Below are 14,690 nucleotides of genomic sequence, written 5' to 3' on the forward strand. Positions count from 1 at the left end.
TTGATGCATATACATTAAAAGATTAAATATTTCCGAAGTAAAACTTAACATGAATTCTCATAAAATTTGTACTTTATTCTCCTAATATTATCACTTTGTTCTTGTATTATTTCGACTCTATTGTAGTCTAAAACAAAACAAAACAAAAAATCTTAACTTGCCCCAAATATCGTTGAAGAGTTGAGTCCAAAGTTCAAATAGAAAAGCTGTAAAAAGCTGTAAAAACAAGATGGCGGCCTTGGGCGTGCTGATGTCACTCTGAACTGTAGCAACCAAAGGAGCGCAATGGTGGAAAATAAATAATCCAAATTTTCCAAAAACGTAATTTTCAAGAAACAAAACTTTTATTAATCAATAAAATCCATAAATCAAACAATATTTGATGTCTTTACAGTTCATGGAAATTATCATTAAAGTGATTTTAAAGACTGAACAATTGAATTATTTGGACCAGTTAACTGTAAAATTAGTTGCCTGAACTGTGCAGGTTCCCAACAGACATGATTTATTGGTTGTTATTCTAAAATGCTGACGTGTCCACGATATAAAAATATAAATATAAATCAGAAGTCATAAAAATGGAGTCCCATAATCCAATAGTCCAACGAAGAAGTTGTTCTCTTTATGACTTAATTAGCTTCATATTGTTGTTCTAGAGTAAATTTCTTCTTTATGACTTTACTTCCAGGCTGGCAAATATTTGTTTCTGATGATTCGTTTCATTGTCAGCCATCTTGTTTCACATCAGGGGTCTTCAACTTGTGGCTCATGATAAATGGGACTAGTGACAAAGAAACTCCAATAGTGTATTATCAACTTCTGCCTACAAACTCAGAAAGTTTTCAATACAAAACAAAACAAAAAACAAGAAAAAAAGTGAAAAATTTCTGAGTTTGAAAAGTTGTCAATTTTTGACTTTTGGAAGTCAGAAAATTGAAACGTTTTTGGGAGAGCGGGGGTCAGAAATTTCCACGTTTTTTCCTAGAAAAAGAGTTTTGGTTTTTTTTGGTGGAGATTTACTACTACTTTTTAAAAAATCTACAATGACCGTAATATGCCTTTGTAAGATGTTTTAAATATGCGTTTAATAACAAATACTGGGTTAAGCAGTTTTTTCTCATTTAATAAACTGATTTCCAATTACAGAATAACACTAAAAATAGCAGTAATACTGTTTTAAATCTATTTTTGTCATTGTGTTGTAAATCATGTTCTTTTCTTCGTTTTCATTTCCCATAAGTTTTAACATCCCACAGAAGGAAATATATCCGTCGTCTTTTCTGCAAAGCTTTGATGTTTTTTCCTTATTTTAAAACCTAAAAACAGAAATAAAATGTGATTCTTTAAAAATTACAGCATGTTTCCTTAAATAAATATAAAAAATATCAAGTTTTCTTTTTTTTAAGTTCATGCAACATTTGTGGTTATAAACAAATCTTATTTAGCTGGACTGACAGCAAATATGGCCAAAGCGCCTAATTATTGTTTTATCTTATCATTACACTGACTACTTGCAAAGTACAAGATGAGATATGAAACCTTTCTGATTACATAATAATGTCTGAATGCACTTATCTTTCAAATGGTTTCCTCAAACCAGAAGTTGCATTCTTTATCTATTTTCTGTTCTGGGATCAGATTTGCTCCAGAACTGATCGTCCCTTTTCCAAAGGTGGACTCCAGTTACTACTTTGGTGACTAAACACGAATACAAATCATTTATTAACCAAATGTTTTGTATTTTGTAGGTCAATAAAATGTTTTTAGTTTTTTATTCCCAGCAACAATGATACCAGCAAACACTGCAGGAGTTAATTTGTTGGGCTTTTCCTTTCAAGCAAGAGCATTCCTCAGATAATAAACGGGAATGTTTACAGCCTAACCTGAGGCAGATGAACGTTTGTGGAAGAAGGAGATACGGAAATGTCCTTTCATGCTTCTGTTTGGAGAGTAAATAGTGAGTTTGGGAGGAACAGGGAGCTACAACGGCGTAGCAGAGATACTGCAGACAGAGAAAAAAAAGAATGTCTTAGTTTTTTCTGCCAAAAAACTAAGACATTTTTTTCGCATTAGTGTCAGAAAGTTTCAACAAAAACTTGGACATTTTTTAGTTTGAGAAGTCAAAAATAATTTTTAAAAAATTATATGAAATTTCAAAATAAATCTCAGAAATTTTCCAGAGAAAAAAATCTGAGAAATCTAGAAATATATCTGAAAGATCTAAACAAATCGATTCAAACTCAGAACTAAGGAAGGTTCTGAGTTTGAAAAGTCAAAAAGTTGCTAGTAAAAATTCAGAAAATTTCAATTAATGTCAGATTTTTTTTTAGAAACAAATTGGGAATTTCAGAGTTTGAAAAGTTGAAAGTTTTCTCGAAAAAAATCTGAAATTTTCAAATGTCAGATTTTCTAGAATTTTCAACTTTGTAAATTTAGATATTTCCAAGTTTACTTTCTAGAAATTTTCTGAGATTAATCTAAAAATTTCTGAGTTATTCTAGAAAATGTTTGACTTTCAGACCTTATAAATGTCCTGGGCTTTTCTAGAAGATTTCTAAGATGAATCTAAATATTTTTGAATTTTTGGCAGGAATGTATCCCTCTTTATTTTTCCTGTTACGCTGTCGTAGGTGGATGATTAGCTGTGTGTGAACTAAGATCCCAGCTGCTGCTTCTCAGACATGCATGTTGAAGCATGAGAAGATGATGACATCATCAGCTGTTGTTCTGTTAAACCCTGAAAGCTTGACACCGAGTTTGTCTGCACAGAAAGCATGAAAATGAGAGTGAATCATTGTGGATCTAACAGAGTTACGACCTCAGCTCCTCTTACTCACATCCCAAACGGTGTGTGTGTGTCTCTTCTCACTCCATATACGGTCGCAGAGCGGAGACTTCCCCACCCAGAGGGCGTAGCAGCCGTCAGTCAGCTGAGGTTAGAGGACGATGATGGATGGCGCTGGAGGAAGCCGCCATGAGGCAGAAACAGGTGAGGATGATTAAATCTGCAGCTCATCAAACAGCTGAACGGCAGAATGATCGTTCAGGTGCAGACTGAACCGTTAAAAGTCAGACAGGTGAGAGGTGTGACTAAGAAAAGTCCTCCTGAAAGTGAAGAGCGTCGCCCGACAGGCTCAGACGAAAACTGATGCACCGATGACAAACATGGCAACATTCAAAATGACCAAACGCCAGTGGATATCAACGCAAAAATAAAGCAGACCCCGTCAGATTTTAACCAGGAACAAACAAACTTCTGGGCGTTGGGTCAATTAATGGCCAGTAAATCAGTAAAATGGTGGTTTCTTCCTGTAAATTTCTTTTACTTTTATGAGATTTGGATTCTTTTGCAAGTGGGAAAAATAATTATTCCAATAGTTTATTGGAACAAACCAGACTTTTAAGTGGTTTCCACAACTTTTTCAAAAGGTCTCTACCTTCAGTTTACTCTGATCCCCAGAACCACAGTAAGGCTCGACTTAAACGTCAGAGTTTCAGAAATACAAATGAATGGGAGCCAATACAAAGTAAAGAAACATAACATGAATAAATGTGATCAATAAGGCATGAGCATAATGCTGATATGTCTAAATGTGCAGCCTTTACCAAATTACCTGTAATATTAAAAAAATACATAATAAAAAAATATCCTAACCATTCAGGCGTGTAAGTATTCAAAATATATTGTGACAATGTTTTTAAAAAGAGGCACTTAATTAATTAATTTCTAACATTATTCTGAGTGCGGAGAACCGGCAGGTGTCTTTGATTTAATGTTTATTTCAGCCTCTGCTGCAGTAAACTGACATTCATCTGTAAAATTATATTTAGTTTTCTGATGTACAAAATATATTTGAAGACATTCTGGCAAGATCTTTGATATTTAATGAAATGTTTACTGGCTTATTTCATTTGTAAAAAAATAATTAAGGATCAGAAAATATTTATCTGTAATAAAGTAGATATTACGGCCCCCTCTGGTGAGGTCCATGGTCCCTCTGGTCCCTGGACCTCACCAGAGGGGGAAAACGCTTTTCTACGTGGCCCTTTTCTACTGATGCCCATTCTACATGGTCATTTTTTCCCCTAAAAGTCCAAAATTGCCAACTTTTACAAATTTTCAGTTTCAAAAGTCAAACTTCTTTTGTTACTTTTCCATCTTAGAAATTTCCAACTTTTTTTCCTAGAAAATTTCTGAGATTAATCTAAAAATGTCAGAATGTTTTAGTTGAATTATACTCCTGTCTTCTGTCTACAATGCTGTTTTGGAAATGCTACCCATATTTATTGTTTATTAGAGGGCAATAGTTTGGGAAAGATGGTTGAAACTGGGGCACATTTGGTCATTTCAACATGACAATAATCAAAAACACTTAAAAATTGCTTCTGGAGCGGCTAACATTAAGCTTGTCGTATGCCTGGATGTTGCGGTGAGGCTTTTTATTAATTTATTTTGTGTTTAAATGGTTATCAGCCATGTTCTCCCACGCAGCCTGTTATAAACGGACACTTGAACGCATCACAGACAGATTAAACACGTTTATTTACAAGGCCTGGGTCAGACATCATCACACTGTACAATGTAGAGAACAATAATCACAATAATAAATACACAAACACCAGCAGATAAACTTTCTCACAGGCACTATTTTTTCTTACGCAGGCACAGGCTGATTTTACAGAGAGTTTAATGGCCTTCAGTCTGTTTCACTGCAGACGACATTGTGGGAGAAAACCTTGATATGCAGCTAGAATAAAAATAAAAATGGATTCCTCCCCATTTCAGCCAAATTCAAGTGTTCTGCAGAGTGGAAATGCAACAGTGTGTATTTTTAGTTTGCTTATTGCGCTGTGAATATACTCGTTTATGAGCGTCAGCAGTTTTCTCCTCATTCAGGGATTTTCATGGTGCAAGACGTAAACTCTGAAGCGGCTCTGGGCGTCAAACCATTCGATCAGAGGATTGTGTCGCAGCTGCACCATGGAGACGAGGCTGATTTGTTCGCTCTATTACTAAATACATAGTTAGTGTTTATGTAGTGAATATGTCTTATTGCTGGAGAATTGCTGCTAATGATCTAATTGGGCTCAGAAATATTTAAATAAGAACAGAACTCGTCCACGCTTTAGAAAATACCTAAGAGTTATAGACATTAATCATGCTAAAACAAAAGCCATGCATGAATATTTGTCCTGGAATCTTAATAAAATAAATAGAAATGGAGTTACAGAGAGGTTGAGGTCAAACCACATACAGTCTAAATATATCCAGCTGCTGCCGGGAATAATTACTGGTTTATTCTAAAGTAAGGTAACATGGAAAACCTTCATTTGTGTATGAAAGTACAGTGTGAAAGTATGGAGGAACAAAAGTGCCACTAAAACAAAAAAAAAAACTAAATTTAATTAAATACATAACCCTATGTAGCAGCACATTATAAATGTTTGTTTTATATAAATGACCATATAATAATAGTATACTTATTTATATTAAAATAAGCCAAAAAAATTGTTTTATATTTTTTTAAAATATGCAAAATTGATCTATTTATATATTAGGGTCAGGGATTTAACAAGTTAGTTTCAATTAATTAATTACATTTAACCTGGTAATTTTAACACAATTAATTGCTTTTGTTAAAAACATAATCAAGTCCCACTAGAATGCTGTAGTAACCTGCACTATTACAGGATGCTAAAATAACAGAAGAACTCCTAAAACTATAGATTAAAAAGTTTTAGATGCTTCCCACAATAAATAAAAAATAAATTCCACATTTATTTAAGTGTTTAATACATTATTGAACCGTTTAATAATGAAAATTTATGTATTTCCATTTTTATTTAAAATATCAGCTAAATCAATATTTATTTCACATCTTATTCGTGCATTAATTTGTGGCCCTTGATAAAAACGAAGCTTTCAAAATGTTATGTTTGGCGCCCCCTGTAGGCAACTCTTCAAAGTGCACCATAATAATTAAACAAAACTGCAGAACGACTCGGGGAAAAACACCAAAACGGTTACCTGTAGCACTCATTTATGAGCTGAACCAAAACCAGCCAGACTAAAGTAAACTTAAAAGCCTGTTTTTGAGCAAATGCTTTTTAATGTTGGTGTTTATGTTGCTCAGACCTCCACAGCGGGATCTGAGCCCAGCCCCTGAACCTGCAGCGCCTCCTCCCTCTTCATCTTCGGCTTCTCTGTCCGGGTGTGCCACACCAGCACCTAAAAATCAAACGCACACAATCAGAAAGCCTGCTAACATGCTGAGCAGTTAAAGCGCAGTTTCATTCAGTCTCTGTGACAGGAACAGCAGCTGCAGCAGCAAGTCGTACTTTAGTGCAGTTGTCTGCTTTGGGCTCCAGCTCGTCCGCTGTCACCAGACCCTTAAGCAGGCTGCTTTCCAGGAAGCCCATTGGTGCTTCGCCGTCAAAGCAAGCGTCCGGATTGGCCAGGACCAATCGGAGGGACACCGCGAAGCCGGCCATGTCCATCGGGAACGGCCGACTGGGCCGCCAGCCGGTGTGGAAGCGAACCACCTGAAAGGAAGCATCAAGTATGAAACTGATGATCTGTTAACACTTTATGATACTAATCACTAATCTACTGTTAACCCTGTGAGATCCTGTTGTAATATTTCTATTTCAAATAAATAACAAAAATATAAATGCTGGCTTCCCCCCCAATCTTAGAGACTGAAACCTGTTGTTCAATCTTCGAATGATTTTTACAATGTCTAGAAAATGTGGGCATATGTAATTTTTATGTGCAACACTTGTTCAAAATGTTAAATATCATCATATTTAATAATGTCATACAAAACATTGCGAAAAACAAACCAAAACAAAAATCTGAGAACATGATTTAATGTCCAAAGAATTCCTACCAAACCGTCTACCAAGTTGAACTTTATTTTTTAATCTTTCTTTGAAAATGTTTTTCTATTTTTTTTTGTCTCTGAGGGTTAAAATAATGGAATTCTATGACATTGATTTGAAAAGTTGCATCTATATCAGTGGTGTCCAAAATGTGGTTAGAGGGCCATTTGTTGACCGTGGACTGACTTCATGAGTCAACAGACAATGAACTTAAAAGCCTTTGAACCTTCTGACTTTTTATTAAAGCCTTCCTGGGCTTTTCCAATGTATTTAACTTATTTTTCTACATAATTATTTTGTCTAAATTGACACAGATGGAATTACAAACTTAAAAATCCTACTTATAAGAATTTAATGCAACAAGAGGCACAAATGAGAGTGGAGGGTTATGAACTGGTGGCTTTTGTGTGAAATCTTCCTTTATTAAAAGAGGGGTATAAAAGTCTGTGCAGAAACAAATTAATCTGTTGCTGGAGGGGGAAAAATATTTTTTTTATTTATCTGTTTATTCTGACCATAGCATTCAGTCTGTTGTCGGATTAATCTGATTTATTACAGCACAAATAAAAGCTTATGTTTTTTTCCTCAGTCGAAGTTTATTAAAATGTCTTGAACTGAATTTATAGCCAGAAACTTAAGGAAGCATCTTAACAGAGAAACGACAACCCACCTTTCCTCCTTCAACCACGGGGCTCTCAAACTTCATCCCACCAACCAACCCGACGGGCCACACAGAAACCCGCTGAGTGCTCCTCATCTGACAAACACATCAGGTTACGCAGAAAAAAAAAAATCAAGCACTTTTCTTAACATAATTTGTTACTGTTATTACTAATATCTTGTGATAGTATTAAATATAACAAAATGCCATGTTTTAGAATGTCTTACTCACCACATACAGAAAACAAAAACACTGAGATAACAAAATAAGTCGCATTATCTTTAATAACTTGTAACCATGAAAGAGAAGCGGAACGGAGCAACGGTAAAAGCAGTGAGATCGCGAAATTAATGCAAAGTTTGGATATCGGAGCGACTAGTGGCATCTACTTTGTAATTAGTTTTTAGCTGAGTGGTTTCTGTTCTGTATATAAAGGATTACCTGAAGAATGAACGCGCAGCAGGCAGTGGCGCTCTGTTTTGAGCTGGAAAACGAAGAGGGGAAACCTGCAGCCGCAGTCTGGGCGCAGTGGGGATTGTTATGATGACGATGGCGGATCGATCATTCTTACTAGCAACTGACATCAGAGACTGAGAGTACGATGAGTTCCTAGCAATCTGAAAGGCACCTACTCAGAGGTCCAAGCAGAGGAATGGCGGCGCTGCGCAGCTGCAAGGAGTCGATCACTACGGGGTGAGGCAGAGCCACTCCTCCAGCAGCTAGTAGTAAACAGCTTACAGCCACGGCTAACTCCGGGAGCCAAGGTAGAAAAGCCTTTTCTCTATAGTCAAAAAGACCTTTTTCACTCCGAAACGCAGCCACAGTATGTCCAAAATAAAAACATAAGTGCAATCATTTGCATATTGAGAGTCTACAGAGGCTGATAATCTCCCCATTCAACTCCTGGATCACTGTTAAAACTTTAGAGTTTTATGTCAAATCCACATGAATTAAATGACGGAAACTAATTTTCTCACTGCATCATCGCTGATTCATTTTGTCCAGCTGTAGATTGTTAAGACTGTCCAATCAGAGTCAGGTATTGTGTAGTTGGTGCTTTTAATCAGTTTTCAGTTAATTAAATCCAAGTATATGGAACACAAAATGTCACTAGAATCACTCTGTCCTTCTAAAATGTTTCAGAAAATCGTAAAAGTGCATCGAATAATTTTGAATTATATCGTTTACCAAATACTGTGATACATATCGTATCGTGATCAGAACATCGTATCGTGAGATTATTGTATCGCTGCCCCCCTAATGTTTAATGGTGCAGACAGTGATTTTTGACATGAATTATATGGGCAAATGCCCAGGGCATTATCTTTTTAGATAAGCAGAGCAAAGAGTTTGTTCGGTTTTTAATATTGGTTAAATTGATTTCAGCTCTAAGTATTTAATATCTATCTATGGGAATGTGAATCTTTCAGATCAATTTGAGAAGCAATTTTGATCATATTTCACATTTTATTGTGTCATGTAGCACAGGGCGCTGGTCTTGGTTTTGACTCGGTCTCGACTTCCCTCGGTCTTGGTCTTGTCTTGGTGTCGGGTTAGGTGCTCTTGACTACAACACTGCACAAACCTCTTCGAACAGCTGCAGGCTGTACGTGTTGTCGTCATCGGCGAAGTAAACCACGCCCTGCTGACCGTTGTCCCCCGGCTCAGTCTTTCTGTCTTCTCTGAGCCACCGTAGTCCTTCATTTCTCTGCTCGACGCCGCGGGGTTTCAGCCAGCTGGGGTCACCCTGAGGTCAACAGCGAACAGTCAGAGTAAAATGTTTGAAAACATAAAAGCAGGCTTTAATGTTGTGTTTCAGTTTTACTCGGAACTGGGACTTAGTTGTCTTGGTTTTTATTCATATTATTTGTGGTACTTTATTGCCAAATTGTTTTGTTGTTTTTATTATTATTATGATGATTTTTTAAATCAAACTGATTTTGATTTCTTGTCTTTTGTCCGTCTGTGATGTTATGAATCACTTTGGTCAGCTGAGGTTTATGTAAATGTGCTACAAGATCAAACTTCGACTTCACTTGGACGCCCAGCGAAAATACAAGGGGGACTTGCGCATAATTCTTAATTCAGATAAATGAAAATGTAATTTTTGACTAGTCAGAAATGCTTTCAATGTATCTTGAATTATTTTTACCAGTAGTGTTGGGTAGTAACCAGTTACTCAATTACATTTACCTGAGTAACGTTTTTGAAATTTACTTTTAGGAGTATTTCTTACTGGGCTGTTCTTTATACTTTTTACTTGGGTAATTTTACTATGAAGTATTTCTACTCTTCCTCCAGTAAAATTAAATGTAACCAAAAGTTCACCAGACACAGATACACACCTGCAGTTTTTGTTAAAGTTTCATAAGTTTTATATTGAAAGAAGCTGATTTGGAAAAATGTCTTTAGCCTGATTTTGTTATTTTGTGTTACTTATGGGATTTATTGTGATTTTTTCTTAAACTACCAAAATTTTATATTTTAATCCTTCTGATGAAGTAAATTTTAAATATTAAATCACTGATAATTTGATCAGTTACTCAGTACTTGAGTTGACTTTTTACCAAATACTTTGTTACTCTCACTTTATTAATTTCTTGGATGGCTACATTTACTTCTACGCAAGTAAAAATATGTTGAAATAGTGCTGTTTTTACTTGAGTACAAATTTTGAGTACTTTGCTCAAAATCTGCTTACTAGTCAGAATGTGAATGCATATATCCTAAATTATCATTCGGGACGGTCAAAATGTCGTTTTAGATATCTAGAATGTAATCACGGATAGTCAGACCAAACCGATTTTATGCTAAAATGACGCCTGCACCCACCTCCTGCAGTTTGCGCTCCTTTGCGGTGGGAACGTTCAGATGCGTGTAGGTCAGGCCGCTCTTCATCAGGAAGTTGGAGACGAGTGGCGTCTTGCGTGGCGAGTCCTCCACCAGGATCCAATGCAGCTGAGGGACGTGAAGGAAAGTCTGGGACAGACGGGTCAGCTCGGCCTTCTGCACCAGTCTGCGACGAGGAGGAGAAGACGGCCACTGAGAAACACTTCTGGATCAGACATCGACTATCAGCCGCTTTAGCTAGTGACGCTCCTAAAGACGGCATTATGTGAGTCACTGAGTGAGTCACTGACGTCCATAAAATCAGATTTTCCAATAAGGGATGAGCAGGAATCTGTCGTAAAAATGATCGTAGAGCCTTTCTTAGCCGATTTCTATAAAATATGGCTTGAATTGAGGAATTAAAGCAGAGAAAATTCCTTATGTTTTGATATGTATTCCCTTATAAATCTATAGCTTGGTTTCTGTCAAGATGCAATGACTAAGCAAATTTCTATTATTCTGGTTAATAATTTAATTTTACATAATTTCCGTTGTAGGAGACTCTGTTGAAATTTAACAAACTATATCTGCTATACTTTATGAAATATTTCATCCTATTTGATGATTGTTACGAATATTGCAGAGAATAAGTCCAGTTTTGTCGTTTATTTAACTCTTAGACATTACAGCGACTGCTGTCCAAAAGGAAAATAGCGCCAAAAATAGTTGTAAAAAAAAAGTTAAAACCGCTTGTAATTTGCTTTTCTTCGCTCTGTGTCGGTTTTTACGCTACACGCAGACACGTTGCCACGGCAACCGACGGACAAAAACCTCGCGCGCTCACAGCGCAGAGATTACGTTCAAGTGCGTCAGGAGGAATCAACACTGTAAAACCGTCCAAACCCCAAAATGTGAACATTATGCCTGTTACGGCTTTATGAAAGTGTCACTTTAACTTTCTTCCCACATTTTGTAAAGTATATCAACGGTGACGGCGACCGAAGGAACCGGAGAATGGAGGAGGAATACCTGGCATAAGTTGGGGTGATGACAAAGATGGTGGAAAGCGAGGATTTAGGAGGCTGCTTCTTCTCTGGTTGCTTCGCCTTCTCCAGCTGCCGTATCTGGCCCTGGAGGCGGTAGAGCTCCTCCTGCAGGCGGGATATGGCGCGGTCTTTCGGCAGGTCGTGCTCTGCGCAGTCGCAGTGCTGGCCTGGGCAATAAATCGATTTAATCACTCAATAGTATTTTTAGTTTTTGAAGACTTATTATTTGGAAAATTTTGTGTTTCTATAGTTCGGAATGATGTCAGCACACCCAGAATCGCCATTTTGTTTGACATAAAAAAGAATATTGATTATGTTTTAAAGACATTTCCCACATGTTACTTTCGGTTCCTGAAAGTAAGGTGGGAATATTTTATCCAGCTGCTGTGTTGAGCTTTCAATCATCTGAGACCCTTCTGCCATGTAAGAAAAAATAAAATGAAATCTAAAACTGAGAGAAAACATTGCATCTGAAAACAAGTTGTGAACTTATTTTATTTTCAGTTTCACATATTTTATTTCAGTTTCGAATATTTTTTTCTTCAATTTATTTATTTGATCAAACTTTATGGCACCAATTTAGCTCCATATTTTCTGGCTATCCTACCTACCGAGCTGCATCAATGCATAGATGAGACCCATCAGGGAAACCATGAAGTACAGCACAAACACAGTCTTCAGCTTCAGCTTCATCCTCGCTGCCATGGTAGCTCTGAGAAGGAAATAGATCAAGCTAATGTGAATTCAAACAAAATGAAGACGTTTCTTCCCCAGGCAGCTTTACTTTTAACCCCTAAAGGTATCTGAGGTTTAAATAGCACGATAACAAATCAGTGGGAGAAAAGGCTAGGCTAACACTTAGCATCACTCACCAGAGGCGGGAAACGGGGTCAGGTAAACTTAAAGCTTCATGTCATCTCGACTAGATGTAAATAAAGGTCGCTCAGAGTATCAAAACCTCCATTCATTATTGTGTCTGATCAGGGCATTTCTGCAGCGAAGTGCACCAACAACGTCCGGTGTTAGTGGAACCCCATAAAGAGTCCCCCTGGAAACATCTATGATTAGTTCCGAGAGCGGAAAAATAAAGATGTTTACCAATTTCTATATAGGTATAGTAAAATATTATAAACATTTTTTTTACAGTTAACTAACCAACATGTAAAAATGAAAACTATGTAAATTATAAATAACTAGCTATAATTATGTATTTTATTCTTTCAAACTAGATATGACTAAAAACTGTTATGAAAAATTAACTTTATATTTATGCAATTCATCTTTTGTGCTATAATTTATTTTATGCTTTCACTTTTTCAAAGGTTACCGCAATTAAAAACCCAAAAAGTACCCACCTCATGGATCGTGCATCATTCCTCAAATGAGAAAAAATGAGGACATCATTAATCAGAAATGTTAAAATATTAAGTTTAAATTGCATTATAAATAATGCGTATTATTTCAAAATGAGATATATATTTTTTCAAAAATAAAAACCATGTAAATTATATAATGTAATCCATATTGCTGTTTTGAAATAAAATAGTTTTTACAAGTAATTACATAAATGTATGTATATCACGATTTATGTAATTATAAATTTAAAATCAGATAAATATTTTCAGTTAGCCATACTTAAACTATAGAAAATGAAAACCTACTTTGTAAATGATGTATTAAGTACAATGTATTATTTTAAAATCAGATATAGAAATAAAAGTCAAGTTAACTCTTTTTGAAAATGCCAAAATACATTTATAATATTACAAATAAGTTAGAATATTTACTCATTTCTCATATTTTTTTCTAAATAAATCTAATAAACTATAAATAATTTTTTTATTCAATTAAACTTCACTGTTTAGTAAAATGTATAAATCAGATAATTTCCCAAAGCAATACATGCAAGCGGAAAATAGAAGTATTTCCTTTATGTGTATGTCCAATAAAATAACAGAAAAAGGGAAAATTTCTTATGAAGTCAGACAACTTTCCTTTATTTGTAACATACAAATAAAACACTGACAAGGCAGAATGACTTTCCCTTTCATTGTCACTGAAACAAGCACTCTCAAACATGGCGTTTGTTTTAATTGAACATCACCTTTTTTTAAAAAAGCATTTCGCCCCTAAAAGGCTGAGAAAAGACGAGAGGATGGATCCACAACAGCTTATATATATTTATACTTATGTACAGAGAGGAAATAAAAATGAAGAGAAGGACGTTGAAGAAACCAAAAATACTCACTGGATTCAAAACCAACTGGTTACAGAAATTCTCCTCAATCCCCAGTGAGGGCTTTTATAAAAAAAACCAACAAAACAAAAAAACAGCCTGCAGCAGATCTAAATTTACTCTCATGCACTGTCACATTTTTAAAGGAACTGCAACAAACTAAAACTGAACAAGTTACTTACAGGGATTTCAGTGTTTTCACTATTCAGGTTGTGTTTAAAGTCTTTTACATATGAAACAGACTCCAGATCAGAGCCAACAGGAAGCTGAAAAGATGATTGACTGACCTGAGAGAGAGAGAGAGACTATGCAGAACAGCATTGATCTAACTGTGACCTATATGGTACAAAAATGTGAGTTATAGTAGAAATAAGCACGTTGCCTGGTCCTTTTGTCCTTTTCCTGATCACTGAAAAAGACAGAAAACTTTTTCTTTTTTAGTTGGGAAACAATCAGCAAGTCTCACATCATATTCAGTCAGCCGTGCGGTTATTTTTGTGATTCATGACATTTCTGACCTGTGTAGTTTTTCACATTTCAGCCTCCAGTTTCACATTTTACAACAGGCATCAAAACCGTACAAAAACTTGATAGAACCGCTTACGAAAGAAACAAAAAAAATCTTAGAAACATACTAACCTACTACCCTCATCATGATGCTGGATGGAGAAACTTCCCATCTACTCCTCATGCATGCATTTTAAAACAAACAGTACTGGATGTAAAACTAAAGAGCCTCTGGAGGGAGAAAAAAAGAAGCAAAAAACAGGGTTTCTGATTTATAACAGCACATGAATCAGTCTGAAAAATACCCTCAAGTTTGTTTTTTTTAAATAAATGGATGTGAACGTAACCTTAAAACAACTAAGCTAAACTTATTACTTTTTGGTGAGACGATGTTATGCATACATGCAGAACAACTTGCTGCACCTCTAAATTAAGTCTAAATTTCATGCAGCTGCACGTTTTGGCTTATGTCTGCTGGTTTAGAAAATTTGCAAAAGGAATTTCAGAGCTGCTGTTTCATCATTCATCA

At 35.8% G+C, this 14,690-nt stretch overlaps 1 protein-coding gene across 1 annotated transcript; it reads right to left on the minus strand.

Moving 5' to 3' along the window:
- Positions 1-4,524: 4,524 nt before the first annotated feature.
- On the minus strand, positions 4,525-12,451 carry b3gat3 (beta-1,3-glucuronyltransferase 3). The gene is made up of 8 exons (XM_005814819.2): positions 12,291-12,451; positions 12,030-12,130; positions 11,402-11,585; positions 10,376-10,559; positions 9,129-9,290; positions 7,553-7,639; positions 6,340-6,543; positions 4,525-6,229 (listed from the first exon to the last, which is right to left on the minus strand). Exons 2-8 carry the CDS (start codon positions 12,121-12,123, stop codon positions 6,131-6,133), a joined length of 1,014 nt encoding a protein of 337 aa, XP_005814876.1. The 5' UTR covers positions 12,124-12,130; positions 12,291-12,451; the 3' UTR covers positions 4,525-6,130.
- Between the last annotated feature and the right edge of the window lie 2,239 nt (positions 12,452-14,690).

The sequence above is a fragment of the Xiphophorus maculatus genome, chromosome 14 (genome assembly GCF_002775205.1).
Source record: "Xiphophorus maculatus strain JP 163 A chromosome 14, X_maculatus-5.0-male, whole genome shotgun sequence".
Taxonomy (NCBI): Eukaryota; Metazoa; Chordata; class Actinopteri; order Cyprinodontiformes; family Poeciliidae; genus Xiphophorus; species Xiphophorus maculatus.

Excerpts from the sequence above, each read along its gene's own strand:
- b3gat3 (XM_005814819.2), bottom strand. The coding sequence starts at position 12,123 with ATGGCAGCGAGGATGAAGCTGAAGCTGAAGACTGTGTTTGTGCTGTAC. Across the intron at positions 9,291-10,375 it reads AGGAGCGCAAACTGCAGGAG|GGTGACCCCAGCTGGCTGAA; the intron begins GTGGGTGCAGGC and ends TGTTGACCTCAG. Across the intron at positions 7,640-9,128 it reads GCCTGCAGCTGTTCGAAGAG|ATGAGGAGCACTCAGCGGGT; the intron begins GTTTGTGCAGTG and ends TGTGTTTGTCAG.